Source organism: Eucyclogobius newberryi, unplaced genomic scaffold (genome assembly GCF_026437365.1).
Source record: "Eucyclogobius newberryi isolate DKJ021-1_F unplaced genomic scaffold, fEucNew1.0.hap1 SCAF_16, whole genome shotgun sequence".
NCBI classification, from domain to species: Eukaryota; Metazoa; Chordata; class Actinopteri; order Gobiiformes; family Gobiidae; genus Eucyclogobius; species Eucyclogobius newberryi.
This window is the reverse complement of record NW_027315790.1, coordinates 17,607,503-17,623,453: the sequence shown is the minus strand read 5'-3', so window position 1 is coordinate 17,623,453 and position 15,951 is coordinate 17,607,503. Positions and strand designations below refer to the sequence as shown.

The window sequence follows — 15,951 nt, the reverse complement described above, 5'->3', positions numbered from 1 at the left end:
TCATTATAGAAGCAACAGCTCAGCTCAGCCCTGCACTGACAGTGACAGCAGTCCTCCCATTAATGCACACTGAGAACTCTTTCCACCCGCAATGACACCCACTCCACACTCGGCCTCATTTGTGTCAATAAATGCCACTCAGTAGGGGAATAATAACTGCGTTTTATTACACGGCAAATTGAAAACCGAGGCATGTTTATACGGTCTTAGAATAGCAGAAATTGTCATCATAGTACAGTCTACTTTATCCCGTGTTCACACCTCTGCATGTTTTGACCAGGGAAATTATATGCAAAAAAGGGAAATCTAATGTTGAAAAGACAAACAATTAAAGCAAAAATTTTACAAATTTAGGGTTTGATGAGGTCAATTTTGTAAAAAGGGGCACAGTAATGTAGAAAAGACGAAAACGAAAAGGAAAATGTCAAAGATTGAGGCTTTGACGTGGGAAATTATGCAAAAAAAAAAGTGAAAATGAATACAGAAAAGACAAAAAAGGAAAGAGAAAATGGCAAGATTGAAAGAGTACTTCATTGTACTTTGTCGTCCAAATACAACATGAATGAGAACATTTTGAAGATTGAGGTTTCGTCTGGGAAAGTTATGCAAAAAAGGGCAAACTATTATGGAAAAGACAGAAATAAATGAAAGAGAAAATGTTAAGGATTGAACAAGTACTTGTCGTCAAATACAAACGTTCCATTGATTTACTGATACATGTCCCATTCAAGGTGATTTAGATCAGATTTCCCCTGTTACCGGTACATGCAAAAACACACACCACAAACCTGATATAAATATTGATTTGATTCTCTGCATTTTCTAGTTGTCTGCATTTCCCTGGCCATGTTTTGAATAAAAGTCTCAATATGCAAGTGAAATGAGCTCTATTCTAACTGTCCTAAACCAAATGTGTCTTTTGCAGGGTGAAGATGGAAAGCCTGGGGCACCGGGTCGTGAAGGCAAACCTGGCAAAGAGGTACATTTATCAGAGGAGTGCACTTTACTTTACTTTAGTGCTGATTAAGTGGTTATTGCTTTTTGGTGGGAGGCTAATTCTCCAGCTTTATGAGTGTGTCTTCCAAGGACACTGGAAACAAGTATCTTTGATTGTTAGTGGTCACTGGTCACATGTTTATAACTCCGGTGCTTGTGGCTCGTTACCATAGAGACTTGTGCATACGACTAGAACATAGACGTATTCAAGATTTTACTAAAAAAATCTTGCCAATGTTTTTCTAGTTTTTTGATTTTTGTGAAGTTTGTAATTTAACTTCCTGCAGATGTGACATAGAGGTAGTTCCACAACTGTTACCTAGCAACCATAATGTTAAAAAGGGCCAAAAATTCACTGAAATGACACACTAGTTATGAATAGACTATATAAATAACTGACAGTGGATTTTATTTGTTCAAACTGTCAGAGAAATATGTCCCTGCGTTTTTAATAGAATTTCAAGATTTTCCTCACAAACTGCAACGTGAATGATATGATATAAGCTATGGTCAATGTTATCACCATTATCTATTATTTTATCATTATAAAAACGTTAAAACCCGTCACATGCACTTTATTGTTCTTTTCCCACTGTCATGATGTGCTTTGTTGATTGTCCTCGAATAACCCATTTCATAATATGTTTTAACTCTCTCTAAAGTTGGAAGCCTTTTCGCTGAGCATCTATTTTCAAAGACTGCCTCAAAATAGAAAACCTTTAACAAAACTGAATCATACAACGTGTCTTGTTGTTGCAGGGTCCCAAAGGGCCTCCCGGACTTGAGGGAATGGTGGGACCACGAGGAGAGTCGGTGAGTTGGTCCGTTCTTCGTGCACACTCAGCATCATTCTGACACAGATTTAGAAATAGCACCCGAGTCATTCCTCTCACTGTCCTTCACATCCTTTTTGTGGAGACGACACCTTCACACTTTTCGATCTTCTTTCCTCAGGGCAAACCAGGTGAACCAGGACCATCAGGGAAATCCGGCCTCCCTGGAACGCCTGTGAGTAATGCACGTAGCGTTAGCAACATTAAGTACAGCGTATGGTGAAAGGAAGAGGCATTCAAGGGAAGATTCTTCTATTTCCAAGGATAATTTGGCTTAATAGGGGGAGTAGCTGTGGGCAGAGTTTCAAGAGGAGATGAGCTGTCAGTTCAGCCTAGAGAATGACAGAAATAGTCCTATCTGTGGGTTTAGAAGACAGGGAGTGCTGCAGAGCGCTGTAGGAGGGGAAACTGCGGAGGCCCACCAGGACTTGTAGTCAACTGTGTAGCAAGTGTGTAGCAAGTGTGTAGGTACATTACATTAAACATGTGTTAAAGCAACACAACAAAGTAAGCTATGCTAATCATGAACTTCATACATCGTGTCCTTTGTGGCTCTAAAAACATTTTAGTAATATTAGTAACTATATACAAAATACCTTTTGAAGCAATCTCTTAGTTTTTAAATCTTTCCTGACAATGGCAATAAACCGTTTCTGATTCTGATTTAGCTGTAGTTCAGTGAATGGAGATGGTTAGTTTTGGTCTGCAAATTTACTCTCGACACCATCACAGACCCACTCAGTGCATTGTACTTCATCCCTGTGGTCCCCATGGTCCTCGTGGTCCTCGTGGTCCCTGTGGTCCCTGTGGTTCGCATGGGCCTCGTGGTCCTCGTGGTCCCTGTGGTCCCTGTGGTCCGCATGGGCCTCGTGGTCCCTATGGTCCTCGTGGTCCCTATGGTCCTCGTGGTCCCTATGGTCCTCGTGGTCCCTGTGGTCCCCATGGGCCTCGTGGTCCCTATGGTCCTCGTGGTCCCTATGGTCCTCGTGGTCCCTATGGTCCTCGTGGTCCCTGTGGTCCCCATGGGCCTCGTGGTCCCTGTGGTCCCTATGGTCCTCGTGGTCCCTGTGGTCCCCACGGGCCTCATGGTCCCTGTGGTCCTCGTGGTCCCTGTGGTCCCTGCACATCTCTGAACACACTTCAGTGGTGCAAGAGTCGCGGTCACACTGAATGTGCTGAACGCACAGTTCCTGTGAAGTCTCTGATGGTGAATGGCTCCAGCCTGAATCACACTGACAGAATATACTGTGAGAGAATCTATAATATAATACTACACCGCACATAGTGTGGAGCCGCTGTGGAGCCGCTGTGGAGCCGCTGTGGAGCCGCTGTGGAGCCGCTGTGGAGCCGCTGTGGAGCCGCTGTGGAGCGCAGAGGGAGGTGCAGGAGTTCTGCAGAGGAGAGCAGTGTGATCCTTCTCTTTAGACAGTCACAGACTCAGAGACACACTGGGTTTAGACCTTCAGCCAGAGCTGCTCTGTTACTCGCCACATGTGTTTAGTGTGTTTTTAACGTAGAATCATTTACAGCAATTGACTTGGCTTTGAAAATTCCCGAGCAGCTTGTTCTGAAGTCACAATTTAAAAATGAGTTCCATAATGATCTCGATCAACCGTGTCCCAGCAGCAGATTCATTTGTGTGATGTGTTTTCCAGGCCAGTGCAGCATGTCCAAAAGGAAGGACTCTGCTAAATGTTAATCTTTTTGAATCCTCTGTAATGAGCAGCTTTCATGGTACATGTACAGTAGTCCACGTGTGCAGCATGTGATGTGTGTTCTCTCTGCAGGGCCTGATGGGTAACAAGGGAGAGGCAGGCAGCCCTGGATTACCCGGCTTTAGTGGGCCCAAAGGTCCTGCGGTAAGTGCTCCATTTTATGTCTTTAACCAAACTGCTCTCAAGCTCAAGGCTACTTTTACATTTGTCTTTCACCTCGGGCCAACTCTAGGTGCCACACACTCCAGGTGTGAGGCCTCCTGTCAATCAGCTGATTAAAAAAGAGCTTTACTCCTTTTAACTTTCTGTGCCGGTGTGATCTCGTAAAATGCTTGTCAATGTGGCTGAAGTTCTTCACATCTGCAAAGTGGCAAATAGTGCTAGACTATTTCTCTTCACACTGATGTTTGTCACTTAAGATTCTTTTAGCTTCTAATAAAGGATACTGATAAATGTAAGTTCACAATCATTGATCATTGTGTGTTTACTTGCAGGGTCCTCCTGGTCCTGTAGGTCCAGAGGGTAAACAGGTACAAGCTTTATCTTAAGGTGAATTATTCCTGTGCTTTCACTGGTTAATGCTCTCGCTCCTCGTCCCAGGGAATTCCGGGCCGAGTTGGAGATCGAGGAATAAAAGGGGATAAGGTGGGTCACAGTGGGGGAACACGAGCACAAACCAAGTGCTTTGTCTGTTTAGTCTGATCTGCTGCACTTGTGTTGTTGCTCAGGGTGACCCAGGCATCAAGGGAGACAAAGGACACGCAGGAGATTCAGGAATCCCGGGAAACCCTGGCCCCCCGGGCAGGAAGGGACACACAGGCATGATGGGAATGTCTGGACCACAAGGAGAAATGGGATCACCTGGACCTCAGGGACAATCTGGAAACCCAGGTCAACCTGGTCCAAGAGTGAGTCCGCCTTCACATGTTTCACCAGGGTAAATGTGTTTGTGATGTCACGGTAACGTGTGTGTTGTCCCAGGGAGAGTCGGTGTCACTGGAGCAGATGAGACGCCTCATCCAGGAGGAACTGTCCAAACAGCTGGATGGTATCATCAACAGTCACACTTTTGTACCTCTGCTGGGTAAACGTCCCAGATGTTCTAACACCTGTCTCCTCTATCAGCCAAACTGTCCTACCTCATGGCTCAGATGCAGCCCGCTCATGTGAAGACCAGTGCAGGCCGGCCTGGACCTCCGGGGCCTCCTGGTAAAGATGGCAGTACAGGAAGATCTGGCTCTCCTGGAGAGCCCGGAATGCCCGGACAGAACGGAGGAGAAGGACCCCGAGGACCCATAGGCCCTGCAGGTTGGACAGTTCATTAAGGGCCAATATCCAATGTGTTTGAAACCCATAATGTGTATGCACTGGGATGGTCCGACTTCTGTTATGTGGAAGTGTCCTCTGTAAAGTCGAATTAAATCCTGTGTTTGTAGGTGAAAAGGGAGCCCGAGGAGAGAAGGGAGAACCCGGTGTGGGTGAGAGAGGAGAACCCGGACCTTCTGGTCCTATAGGTAATCCTCTGAACACACTTCTTTTAGGCTCTTCAACAGAATTCTTCTTTGGAGAGTTTTATTTCCACACCACCATATTCTGCTAAATGAAATAGTTTGCTGAAGGCACCAGTCTGCAGATCTGAATATGCACAGATATATTATAAGCATGTATCTTTCCAATATTCTTCCGTCTTGTTGACTCTAACCTCTCCCTCCCATAGGCCCTGCTGGTTTACCTGGTTATGGTAAAGATGGAGGTCCAGGACAGGCCGGAGCACAGGGAGAGCCAGGTAACCCCGGCCCCCACGGGCAGCCTGGGCCTCCCGGACCCCAGGGTCAGTGTGACCCATCACAGTGTGCCTACTATGCCAGCCTGGCACAAAGACCCCACACTAAGAATGTCAAAGGGACTTAGACTGTGCTGAAGGGCACGTCCTGATGTCCAGCTCTATTTATGAACTCGCTCCATCTCAGTCCAGAACTTTCACTTTTTGGGATGACCTCACTGTCGAGGCTGAAGCACCTGTGCTACTACCGGATTATTTTGTATGTTTGATAATGGAACTAAGCTTTGGATTCATGGGGCATTTTTGAAATAGGGGTTGAGAGGGCAGTTAACTGTTTTCCTTCCTTGCATGCTTCCTGTACAGTAAATAGGGAGATAACAGCTCAAGCTATTCTTTGGAGATTGGAGTCTGTTAATGTATCATTTCATCAGCAATTACTCAAAAGCCTGTCTTCCAGGAATATTCCGGCGCCGCACTCGCTTTCTCATCTTGTCTCCATTTTACACACATTACTCCACCTGCTCCCAGCGTCCTGCAGCACGGGCAGATTCACACACGTTTGGTGGTTCGGACTGTGATTTTGAGCTGGAGCACTCCTGTTGACTTTGGGCGGGACAAAAGACGTGTCACATCACAACGTTAGAAACACCTGCTCTAAAGAAGGATTTTTATGTTTTCATCATCTTGTAGAAGCTTCTAGCGTTTACCCCTGAACTGTTGGATTACCTATTCAAGCCATGTCAAACCTGTGTTCAGTGTTGCAAAAGTCAGATCACGTCAGTGCTTTACTAATAGCCGTGCTTCTGTTTAGCCACTTAAATATGTTTTACTTCACACTATATATAAACCTGCATTCATTTCCAACTGAAAAACATGACATTGTACTACAAAGAGGCCCAAGAAATATTTCACTCAAATTCATAATCCATAAGACATTTGAAGGTGCGTAAGGGATGGGAAAATAAGCAATAATATAGAGAAAATCAACCAGTTTGTTCTCTTTGATCATTGTTGTTTTCATTTATATCAAAGAACAATGCTATAATAGTTGGTTAAACATGGAACTTACTCACAATATTATAATTATTCATATTCAAGCTTTTTTTTTAACAGTTTGTATTATTATCGTGATATTATTTATTAGGATTACATTATTCTGGCTGTGATAATCGTCCCATGCCAACTGCCCCCTGCTTGTTTCCATGGTGATGCTATTTGCTTTGTCTAAATTGTTTCACAATATGGCATTAAACATTTATATCACCTTGGAGACAAGTATGTAAGTTAGTCTGTGGAGAACACAGCTCACTATAAGAATCCATGTTGTTTTGTTTGTTTATTATTCATCTTCTCGTCAAAAAAACAAACAAACTAATGGAATACATTTAGATAGATGAGTTTAAAGTGCTTTTGACAGGTTAGACTACTCATTTGACTAAAGCACAATATAATTATAACTAAATATAACTTGGTTTATCGATTTTTTAGGTTTATAATGCTATTTCCTGGTTGCAAAATGATGACATCAAACCAGGAAATTCCATAACTGGGCCAAAACACCTTTAATTCACACAGATATTATTATTATTCAACAAATAAAATATATGAGAACAGTTTTGTTTTGATGAAAATGTCAGAAAAATATGTTTCTTGTGAGTAAATTGTGCCAAAACCTTATTCTCCCTGTTGTGACGTCATCAGTATATTTCACAACGCTCCACTTCTTGCCATTTTAATCCCATTTTTCAACATTTCCTCATAAACTTGCCCCTTGATTGGAAGAAAACTACTGTCTCATTTATATTCACAGCAGTATTCCCCCATCAAAATGAGAAAAACCTGTCATGCGCACTTTAAAGCGTCAGTAAGGAACGTTCCAGACGAAGCAATATAACATCTCCGCGGAGACCAGCAGGCGCACCTTTAAAGCACATTCATCATAACAGCCTCAGAAAAGATACTTGTAAGTCTCGTAGTGTTTCTGGACTGATAACGAGGAGAGTGAAAAACAAATGTCAGTTTGAATTGCACTTGCCCGGTTTAATGAAGTTTGGGTGCATAGACTCTGAGGAGGAGGTCTAATTGCACCTCTTTCTCAAAAGCAGCTTGTTCCACTGCCTCTCTTTCAACGTGTCGCTTCCTTTCTGCACCGTGAGGCGTATTAAGGGCTTTGGAAACACTTTGCCTTTCTTACGTGTCCCCTGGAACCAGCGGCGTTAAAGCTGCTGCCCTGCATAGTGATGACCGCTCCGTTGTTTTGGAGGTATTTGAGAGAGATGCCTTTGCCTTTTGCTCCTCGTGGGACAATTAAAACAGTCGGATGTGTGAGCCGCTACAGCACCTTTAAATGGTCCCCGCAAAGGTGTTCACATTTGTCTTCCTTTCAAAAAATACTATATAAAGAAACAGGTCGATACTCGCTGAAGGGAAGCAGAGCAGGAGTTTTTTGTAGGTTTGCAGCACGGGCGTGACTGAGGTGTTCTGTGCTCGTCCCGACGCGACTCCGGACCTCCTCCTCTACACGGTCAGACAAATGTGTCCTCCGTATCAGGACAATCGCAGCTTTGCTCTGGATTCAAAAACATGCGTTCAGATTTAAGACTTTTTTGACCCTGACAGCCATGTTGAAAGGAATAAAGCTTTTATCAGGTAAAAAAAATGGAAAAATAGGAAGAAAATAAAAAGTGAATGTTTTCATTATTTAAAAAAGGATTTGATACATATTTTAACAAGTGGTTTTATTTCAAAACAAATGAAAAGAAGATTTAATAAATGCTTCATCACATTTAAAGAGCTGATGTCTCACTGTAGAAGAATTGTGTGAAAAAGGTTTTCCAAAAGGATTTGTAAATGCATTGAGCAAATGTTTAACAAAACCATACAATTTATTAATAGATTTTTCAAACCATGTTTTAAAATCTGTTTTAGTAAAATAATTTGCTAATCTGTCTTTAAAGACACTTTGTAATAAAAACATATGATCATCTTTTATGATGGATTAAATCTGTATTCCTTTCTACAGGCTCTGTGGGTCCTCCATCGAACAGAGCAAATGTCATGACCCTCCAGGGCTCCTGTAGGTGACGTAAAAGAGGGCGGGTCCATGTGAGGGCTGTATCCATAGATACTAGATTCCCACCAATAACAGTAATATCTGGTAAACTTATTGTCAGTTTGTTGTTGTGGGGCAAATTCATTTGATTTAGTTGTAATAAAGAATAGCTTGATAACCTCCTGAGCTTTGTGGAGTTGTGTTGTTGTTTTTGTTTCTTATAATTCCATAAATGTACTACTCAGTATCAAACTATTCATTTTAACCATTTCTTTTTTTCTTTTGTTTTAATTCTCGTCATCAGTCAACATCTTATTTTATTCTACTGCGCAGTGCTCAGTTTTGTCATATTACATTTATTATGAAATATGTATTTTGGTTGTTTGAATGTTTAGTAAATTATACTGATAAATTATTCATGAATGCCACCAGTCAAACGTTTTAACAGACTTTTTCCTCCAGTGTTCGTAAATAAAATGTGGTGCTATTTTATGATCAAGTAATATTGTAAGTATTGCAATGACACATGTACTGTAATGTATATTAAAGATGGAGACAGATTATAATGTGTCTATGAGTCTGGTGTGATGTTTGCATTCTCAGGGTTCATTTACTAGTATTTTAGAGACTTTCAAATACATTTTTAACCAAATAAAGGTTGAAATGAGCCGACTGAAGGCGTCTAGAAAGAGAATACTTATGAATAAACTGTATCAATGTATTATTATTTTTTGACGCTTCGATTTGACAATTTTGCTGTCTTTGTTATAAAAAGTCTTATTGTATGTGTTATAGAGTCTGTATTGGCCAGATCACAATCATAAAAATACAATTACACTTCTTTTTGATATAGTTTACTTGTCACATTAAGTTGATTAATTGTCACAGCCCTACAGCAAAACACAGACTTTACACATTGATTGGCTGATTTATTGGTGCTAAAATCTATTGGTGACACGAGAGATTTAATAGATTTTCACAATATTTTGATTTTTTCCCAGGATTTTTTTCTATTTCTCGTGGAAATAGAACATTCTTGAAGCTTAAGACTTGGCTGAATGTTTACACGATCATCATGACAAAATAATATTACATTGAGTTGAATTATGGGATTTTTCTTTTCTTTTTGCCAATTAATTTGCCAACTTTACTTTAATTGATTTTAACATTCCAGCGACATCAAGACACATTTTGGATATTGGTATTTGCTAATATTCTCTATCCCAGCACTGACACATCGCTACTTTTCGTCTGGTGCATATTGTATCGTAAATATTTCTCAATTGTCCTACATTTGCCTACACCACCCGCACGAGGGTAAAGGAACTAACCTTTTTGTAATCATTTGATGGTGTATTATTTAGTAGACAAGGTGCAGTGTGTTCTGTTGTGCCATTATCAAAGACGTCCAGCTGCTCGGTAAAGGTCACTTTTTATCTGCCAATGTATTTGTGCTGCTGGATCATGTTGTCACGGCCTTGTATCCAGGCAACGGTGAAATGTCTTTAAGGATACAGGAAACAAGATCAAGGATGGCAAATAACATCACAAATTACTTTCACAGCTTTTTAAAACTGAACTGGATGTTTTTATTGATTGTGAAACTGTCCATTTCTGTAAACACTTGCTGCATAGTTTGAAGAAGTCGGTACATTATATACAACACTCAAACAAGTAGCAATGACATAAAAATGCTGTTGATGTGGACCTTTTCAACTAAAGCATGGATTCTTAAGCTGGCTCATTCATGCAGCGTAGAGTCATTGGGTCAGAACACAGATGTATTTATGGCTGTTTTATATTGTGAGGCCGCTGTTTCCTGTTGGCCTGTTGTCGACTGAGGAGATACATTTTTGGCACCAGTAGCAGCTATTTTTGAGCACACCATCAGATAAACAGTAAAAGTCTATACAAGTTTGTACAATTGTGCCTTGTCTCCGTTGTCATATGAGATTGCAGAGGAGACGGTGGAGGAGATGTCCTCTTGTAGATGTCTGAAGTTACTGGACAGGTCTGTGCTCTCACTTTCTCCTTTTGTAGCCCTTCTTCCCACTGACCATGTACATAGGAGGCATTCGGGCTAAACAGGTGGAGGGGTCACAGAGGCCGGGGGGGCCAGAGGGGCCCCTGGGGCCTGATGCTCCTGGGACACCAGGACTTCCTGTCTCACCGGGCTCTCCATCTTTTCCATCTTTGCCAACACCTGGAGCCCCCGCAGCACCTGGGCACAACATTACGAACTCTTACGCACTGAGTATAAATGCATTAACAATTGATTTGCTAATTTGATATTAGATCCATGTTTTTCTGAAGAAACATGTCGTAGGTCATACCTGGAGCACCTGGAGCACCTGAGCTTCCTTTAACTCCAACTCCATCCTCTCCTTTGTTTCCCTTGTCTCCTTTGTCTCCAGTGTCACCTGTGGAGCAGAGAGTTACATCGCCGTGGATTCAGAATGATGAGAGAGTAATTAGTAAGCTCAATTAGTCTATTGTGATTCACTTAAGTGGATCAGTGGTTGTGTAATGTACATCTCAGTAGGACTGCTCTCAGACTGAGAGGAAGACAGCCTCTAAGGCTCTATTTATTCTCTCCTCATTGTGTGCAGGCAGATCTGGTGCCACTCCAGGGAGACGAGCCCAAACACTGTCCTGACGTCTGATGTGGCCACAGTAATCACTGTACTGACCTTTTTTACCCGGAACTCCTGGAAGACCAAAGTAGCCAGGATGACCTTTAGGACCGATAGGCCCTGGGGTTCCTGCTGCACCTGCTGCTCCGGCTGGTCCCGGGGATCCAGGAGGGCCTGCTGGTCCAGGAGAACCAGGAGCAGCCAGAGCTGCAGGCATCTTCAGCAGCTCTTTCCTGAACTCAGACAGTTGTTCTAGAAAAGCACAAGGAGGTCGACTGTAGACTTTGGCCAGTTTCAAACAGAATCATAAGAACTGTGAGTGTACCTTCAACAACGGACGCACACATTTCTTTGAGCTTCTCATCCGTCACTTTTGGACCCTAAATGAAAAACACAGTCCTATTAAAGTAACACAAAGCAACTTAACACTAAACTCAACTTTCTTGAAGTGAAGCCACAGAAGTGAATGTTCATTCTGTACAGTCAATGTGGAACAGAAGCTCAGATGTGATTTCCCTCTGTGCTCAGTCTATTGTTTGAATATGAATGAAATGAGCTGCATCTGCAGACAGCTGATAACTGAACAGTCACACACTGGGGACTAAACTGCTCAAAAGCCTTTTGTCTGTCCATAATTTGCAATCACAGGATTGAGGATTATTCAGTCACATTTAGTAAGCAAACGTTTGCTTCATGGGATGCTCTTAGGCAAGGCAAGGCAAGGCAAGTTTATTTGTAGAGCACATTTCATACACAAGGCAATTCAAAGCGCTTCACAGCAGGAAAAATGCATTCAAATCACAAAGAAATTACAGAAACAGAAATACAATAAAATTAACTAAATTAAAAATTATCAATCCAACTGATTTTCTAAACTAATAAAATCACAAACAAAAGAGAAGAGTGCAAAGAAAAAATCCTTTCAGTCATATGCGCAGCTAAACAAAACTGTTTTTAGCTTAGATTTGAACATTGTCAGAGTTGAAGCCTGTCTCACATCTTCAGGAAGACTGTTCCAGATTTTAGCTGCATAAAACTGAAACGCAGATTCCTCATGTTTTGTCCTGACTCTGGGCACCAGCAGGAGGCCGGTCCCTGAGGTCCTCAGAGTCCGAGATGGTTCATATGGCACTAACATATCCAAGATGTACTTTGGTGCTAGGCCATGGAGAGACTTGTACACAAGCAGAGCTGCTTTAAAGTCTATTCTCTGAGCCACAGGAGCCAGTGCAGAGACCTGAGAACAGGACTAATGTGATCGTACTTCCTGGTTCTAGTCAGGACCCGAGCAGCAGCGTTCTGGATGAACTGCAGCTGTTTTACAACTCGTTTGGAGAGGCCAGTGAGCAGGCCGTTACAGTAGTCTAATCTACTGGAGACAAACGCATGGATAAGTCTCTCTAAATCTGGTTTTGACACTATATTTTTGATTTTGGCAATGTTTTTTAGATGGTAAAAAGCTGCTGATGTTATTGATTTGACGTGGCTATTAAAGTTCAAGTCTGAGTCCATTATTACCCCCAGATTTCTAATTTGGTTTGTAGGTTTTAGAGCGAGACTCTGGAGGTGACCGCTAACACTTTCTCTTTGTTTCTGTGGGCCAAAAACGATTATTTCAGTCTTGTCTGAGTTCAGCTGGAGAAAGTTGTTTTGCATCCACAAACTGATCTGTTGGATGCAGTGACAGAGTGAATCTACTGGTCCATAGTCACCTGCCGATAGTGAAACATAGATCTGAGTGTCGTCTGCATAATTGTGATAGGACACATTTTCACTGCGTATCAACTGACCTAACGGCAGCATGTAGAGGTTGAACAGAAGGGGACCCAGGACTGACCCTTGGGGCACTCCACAGGTCAGGGTCATGTGGTCTGAGACACAGCTACCAATTTCAACAAAATACTTCCTGTCTTCCAGATAGGACCTTAACCAGTTTAGGGCAGTGCCAGTGATGCCCACCCAGTCCTCTAGTCTCTGTAAGAGGATCCCATGATCGACAGTGTCAAAAGCAGCACTCAGATCTAACAGAATTAAGACTGAGGCTTTGCCCGTGTCAGTGTTCAGGCGGATGTCATTTGTCACATTGACAAGAGCAGTCTCAGTGCTGTGATGAGGTCTAAAACCTGACTGAAAAACATCAAATGAGTTGTTTATTAAGAGGAAATATGTGAGCTGTTGGTAAACAACCTTTTCAAGGACTTTGCCCAAAAATGGCAGATTAGAGATGGGCCGGTAATGACTCAGTACTGCGGCATCAAGACTGCTCTTCTTTAGGAGAGGCTTTATGACCGCAGTTTTCAAAGACATTGGGAATGTTCCAGATTGAAGCGACATGTTAACTATGTGAGTGAATGGTGCTAACAAACTGTTCAGCACAGACTTTAGAAATCTGGTGGGTAACACATCAAGGCAGCATGTAGATGAACTCAGACTGGTGATGATCTCATGGACAGTTTTGTCAGTTACTGGTGCAAAGTGAGTTAGCTCTAAGTGTCTTGGTGGTTTTAGGGTAATTTTTTGCATTGTGGGATTTATAGCATTTTTAATGCCCTGAACTTTGTCATTAAAGAATAATGCAAACTCATTACACTTGGATGTGGAAATGAGTTCTAACGGCAGCTGAGCTGGAGGGTTTGTTAATCTGTTTACTGTGGCAAACAGGACACGCGGGTTGTTACTGCAGCTTCCAATTATTTCAGAAAAATATCTTTCCCTAGTTCTACATAAGATTAGGTTGTACATGTTCAGCTTTTCTTTGTAAATCTCTTTTTGAACCTGGAGCTTTGACTTGCGCCATTTCCGTTCGGCCCTGCGGCACTCCCTTTTCTGTGCCCTGACCGAATCATCATTTCTCCACGGCGCCTTCTGCTTATTTTTAACCATTTTAGCCTTTATAGGGGCGATGGTGTCCAGAACATTCAAAACACTAGATGTAACAGAGTTCAACAAATCATTTACATTAGAACATGAGACATTTTCAAAGTTTATCATTTCCATAAACAGTGCACCTGTGCCATCACTTATGTGTCTCCTCTGAACAACTGCAGGACCAACCGGAGGTTGTGGAGAAACAGACAGGTCAAAGAAGACACAGAAATGATCAGACAGAGCAACATCGATCACATTAACATTTGAAATATTTACCCCCTTTGTAATTTTGAGATCTAGAGTGTGTCCTTTGCTGTGGGTGGGGCCTCTCACATGCTGAGTAAGACTGAAGGTTTCAAGGACAGCATCAAGCTCTTTAGCGTTTCTGTCACAAACATTATCAACATGCACATTGAAATCACCTGTAATGACCAAACCATCAAAGTCTGTGCATATGACTGAAAGCATCTCGGTAAAATCATCAATAAAACTTTGGCAGTGCTGGGGAGGCTTGTATAAAACAATGAAGAGAATGGATGGAGACCGTTTTAGCTCCATTTTAAAGGATACATACTCAAATGATGAAAACACCCCAAAAGACAACCTGCGGGTAATTATTTCATCTCTAAAGACAGCACAGACTCCACCCCCTTTTTTGTTTTCTCGTGTTTCAGATTCAAACTTAAAGTTGGGTGGAGCAGATTCTATCAGAACTACATTTCCTGTGTTTTTGTCAAGCCATGTTTCAGTTAAAAACATAAAATCAAGATTATAAGAAGAAATAAAATTATTAATTAAGAGAGATTTTTTACATAAGGATCTGACATTTAGCACAGCAAGTTTCAGACTAGTTTCATTGAGACTGGGCTTTATCTTTTCACAGGGAATATGAATCACATTTCTCAGATTGGGCCTGACTCGCATTTTGTTTTTCCATCTGTGTGATGATGTGACTACAGAAATAGCACTAGGGGGGGCTCTTTTTACATAGGGCCCCGGGTTGGTTTGATTTTTAATGTGACAATAAATCCCGGCAACGCTGAGACCCAGTGCATCCTAGCTATGGGAGATACCAGGTAAAAGGCGAGGTTGGATGGGTGGTGGGGCTTTTGTAGCCAAGGAGAGTTTGGGACCAGGTGAGAGGCGAGGGGGGATGGGTGGTGGGGCTTTTGTTGGTGTAGTCGGCCTAGCCCTTGCTATATTGGGCGTGAGTGGAGCCATCTTAATGCCTGATTTGATCAGACTTTCAAAATGGCTGGGAAGGCCCATGGGTGAGAGTGGAGATGAGAAGGAGAATGATGAATCTTTAGTGGGAGTAGATGTTGCAGGGGGAACCCAGGGCTGGTGTGAAGGCAGGGGCGATGACAGGGATGTTGTTGGGCTTGTCACAGATGGGTCCAAGGCCTTTGAAGATTGTTCCTTTGCTGGAGTCGGTGGAGGTGAATGTGGAGCAGCTGGAGCTGAATCCTTTGCTGGTGGTGGTGGAGCAGCTGCTGATGAATCCTTTGGTGGAGGCTGAGGTTGTGGTGCTTTTGATGTTGAAACATTGGCTCGGTCTCTGGCTGAGGGAGCAGGAATTCTTCTCTCATTCCTCTCTTCTCTAACTATCTGCTCAGGACCCTGTTCAGGCCCAGTCCAATGCCTCAGAGCGTGGAGCAGGTTCTCTGTCAGCACCCTCACTCCACCTCTGCATAGGTGGGGGCCATTTCTCTTTAACAGGTCCTCTCGTTTCCAGAATAGATAGAAGTTCTCAATGTAGTGTAGTCCTCTCGGGGAGCACTCTTTGGACAGCCATGTGTTCAGCTGAAGAAGCCGGCTAAACTTGTTTATCCTCCTGTCGATGTTTGGAAGAGGTCCACTTATGAAAGTTTTGATTTCCATTTTATCAAGCACGTCGAATAACTTCAAGAAGTCTTTTTTCAAAACTTCAGTCTGTTCCCGCCGCATGTCCACTGCACCCACGTGCACAATCAGCTGTTTAGCTCCTCCATGCTTAGCCATAATATTTGGAAGGAGTGACGTTATCTCAGAAACAGTGGCGCTTGGAAAAGAATGTGTGTTTATCTTTTCA

At 42.5% G+C, this 15,951-nt stretch overlaps 2 protein-coding genes across 2 annotated transcripts in view; one reads left to right on the top strand and one right to left on the bottom strand.

Annotated features, from left to right (window-relative positions):
• The window catches only part of col22a1 (collagen, type XXII, alpha 1), a 70,904-nt gene extending 65,099 nt beyond the window's left edge, over positions 1–5,805 (top strand). The window contains exons 55-65 of the mRNA XM_072447753.1: positions 926–979; positions 1,756–1,809; positions 1,951–2,004; positions 3,617–3,688; positions 4,039–4,074; positions 4,145–4,189; positions 4,273–4,452; positions 4,526–4,592; positions 4,670–4,852; positions 4,981–5,058; positions 5,262–5,805. Of these exons, the coding sequence (XP_072303854.1) occupies positions 926–979; positions 1,756–1,809; positions 1,951–2,004; positions 3,617–3,688; positions 4,039–4,074; positions 4,145–4,189; positions 4,273–4,452; positions 4,526–4,592; positions 4,670–4,852; positions 4,981–5,058; positions 5,262–5,455 (1,017 nt within the window). The 3' untranslated portion in view covers positions 5,456–5,805. The remainder of the gene's footprint in view (positions 1–925; positions 980–1,755; positions 1,810–1,950; positions 2,005–3,616; positions 3,689–4,038; positions 4,075–4,144; positions 4,190–4,272; positions 4,453–4,525; positions 4,593–4,669; positions 4,853–4,980; positions 5,059–5,261) is intronic.
• A 4,137-nt stretch (positions 5,806–9,942) lies between these two features.
• Positions 9,943–15,951, bottom strand: part of LOC140361863 (uncharacterized) — a 32,402-nt gene continuing 26,393 nt past the window's right edge. The window contains exons 35-38 of the mRNA XM_072447752.1: positions 11,338–11,392; positions 11,070–11,264; positions 10,713–10,799; positions 9,943–10,600 (exon numbers count right to left, since the gene is read on the bottom strand). Coding sequence (XP_072303853.1) covers positions 10,401–10,600; positions 10,713–10,799; positions 11,070–11,264; positions 11,338–11,392 — 537 coding nt within the window. The 3' untranslated portion in view covers positions 9,943–10,400. The remainder of the gene's footprint in view (positions 10,601–10,712; positions 10,800–11,069; positions 11,265–11,337; positions 11,393–15,951) is intronic.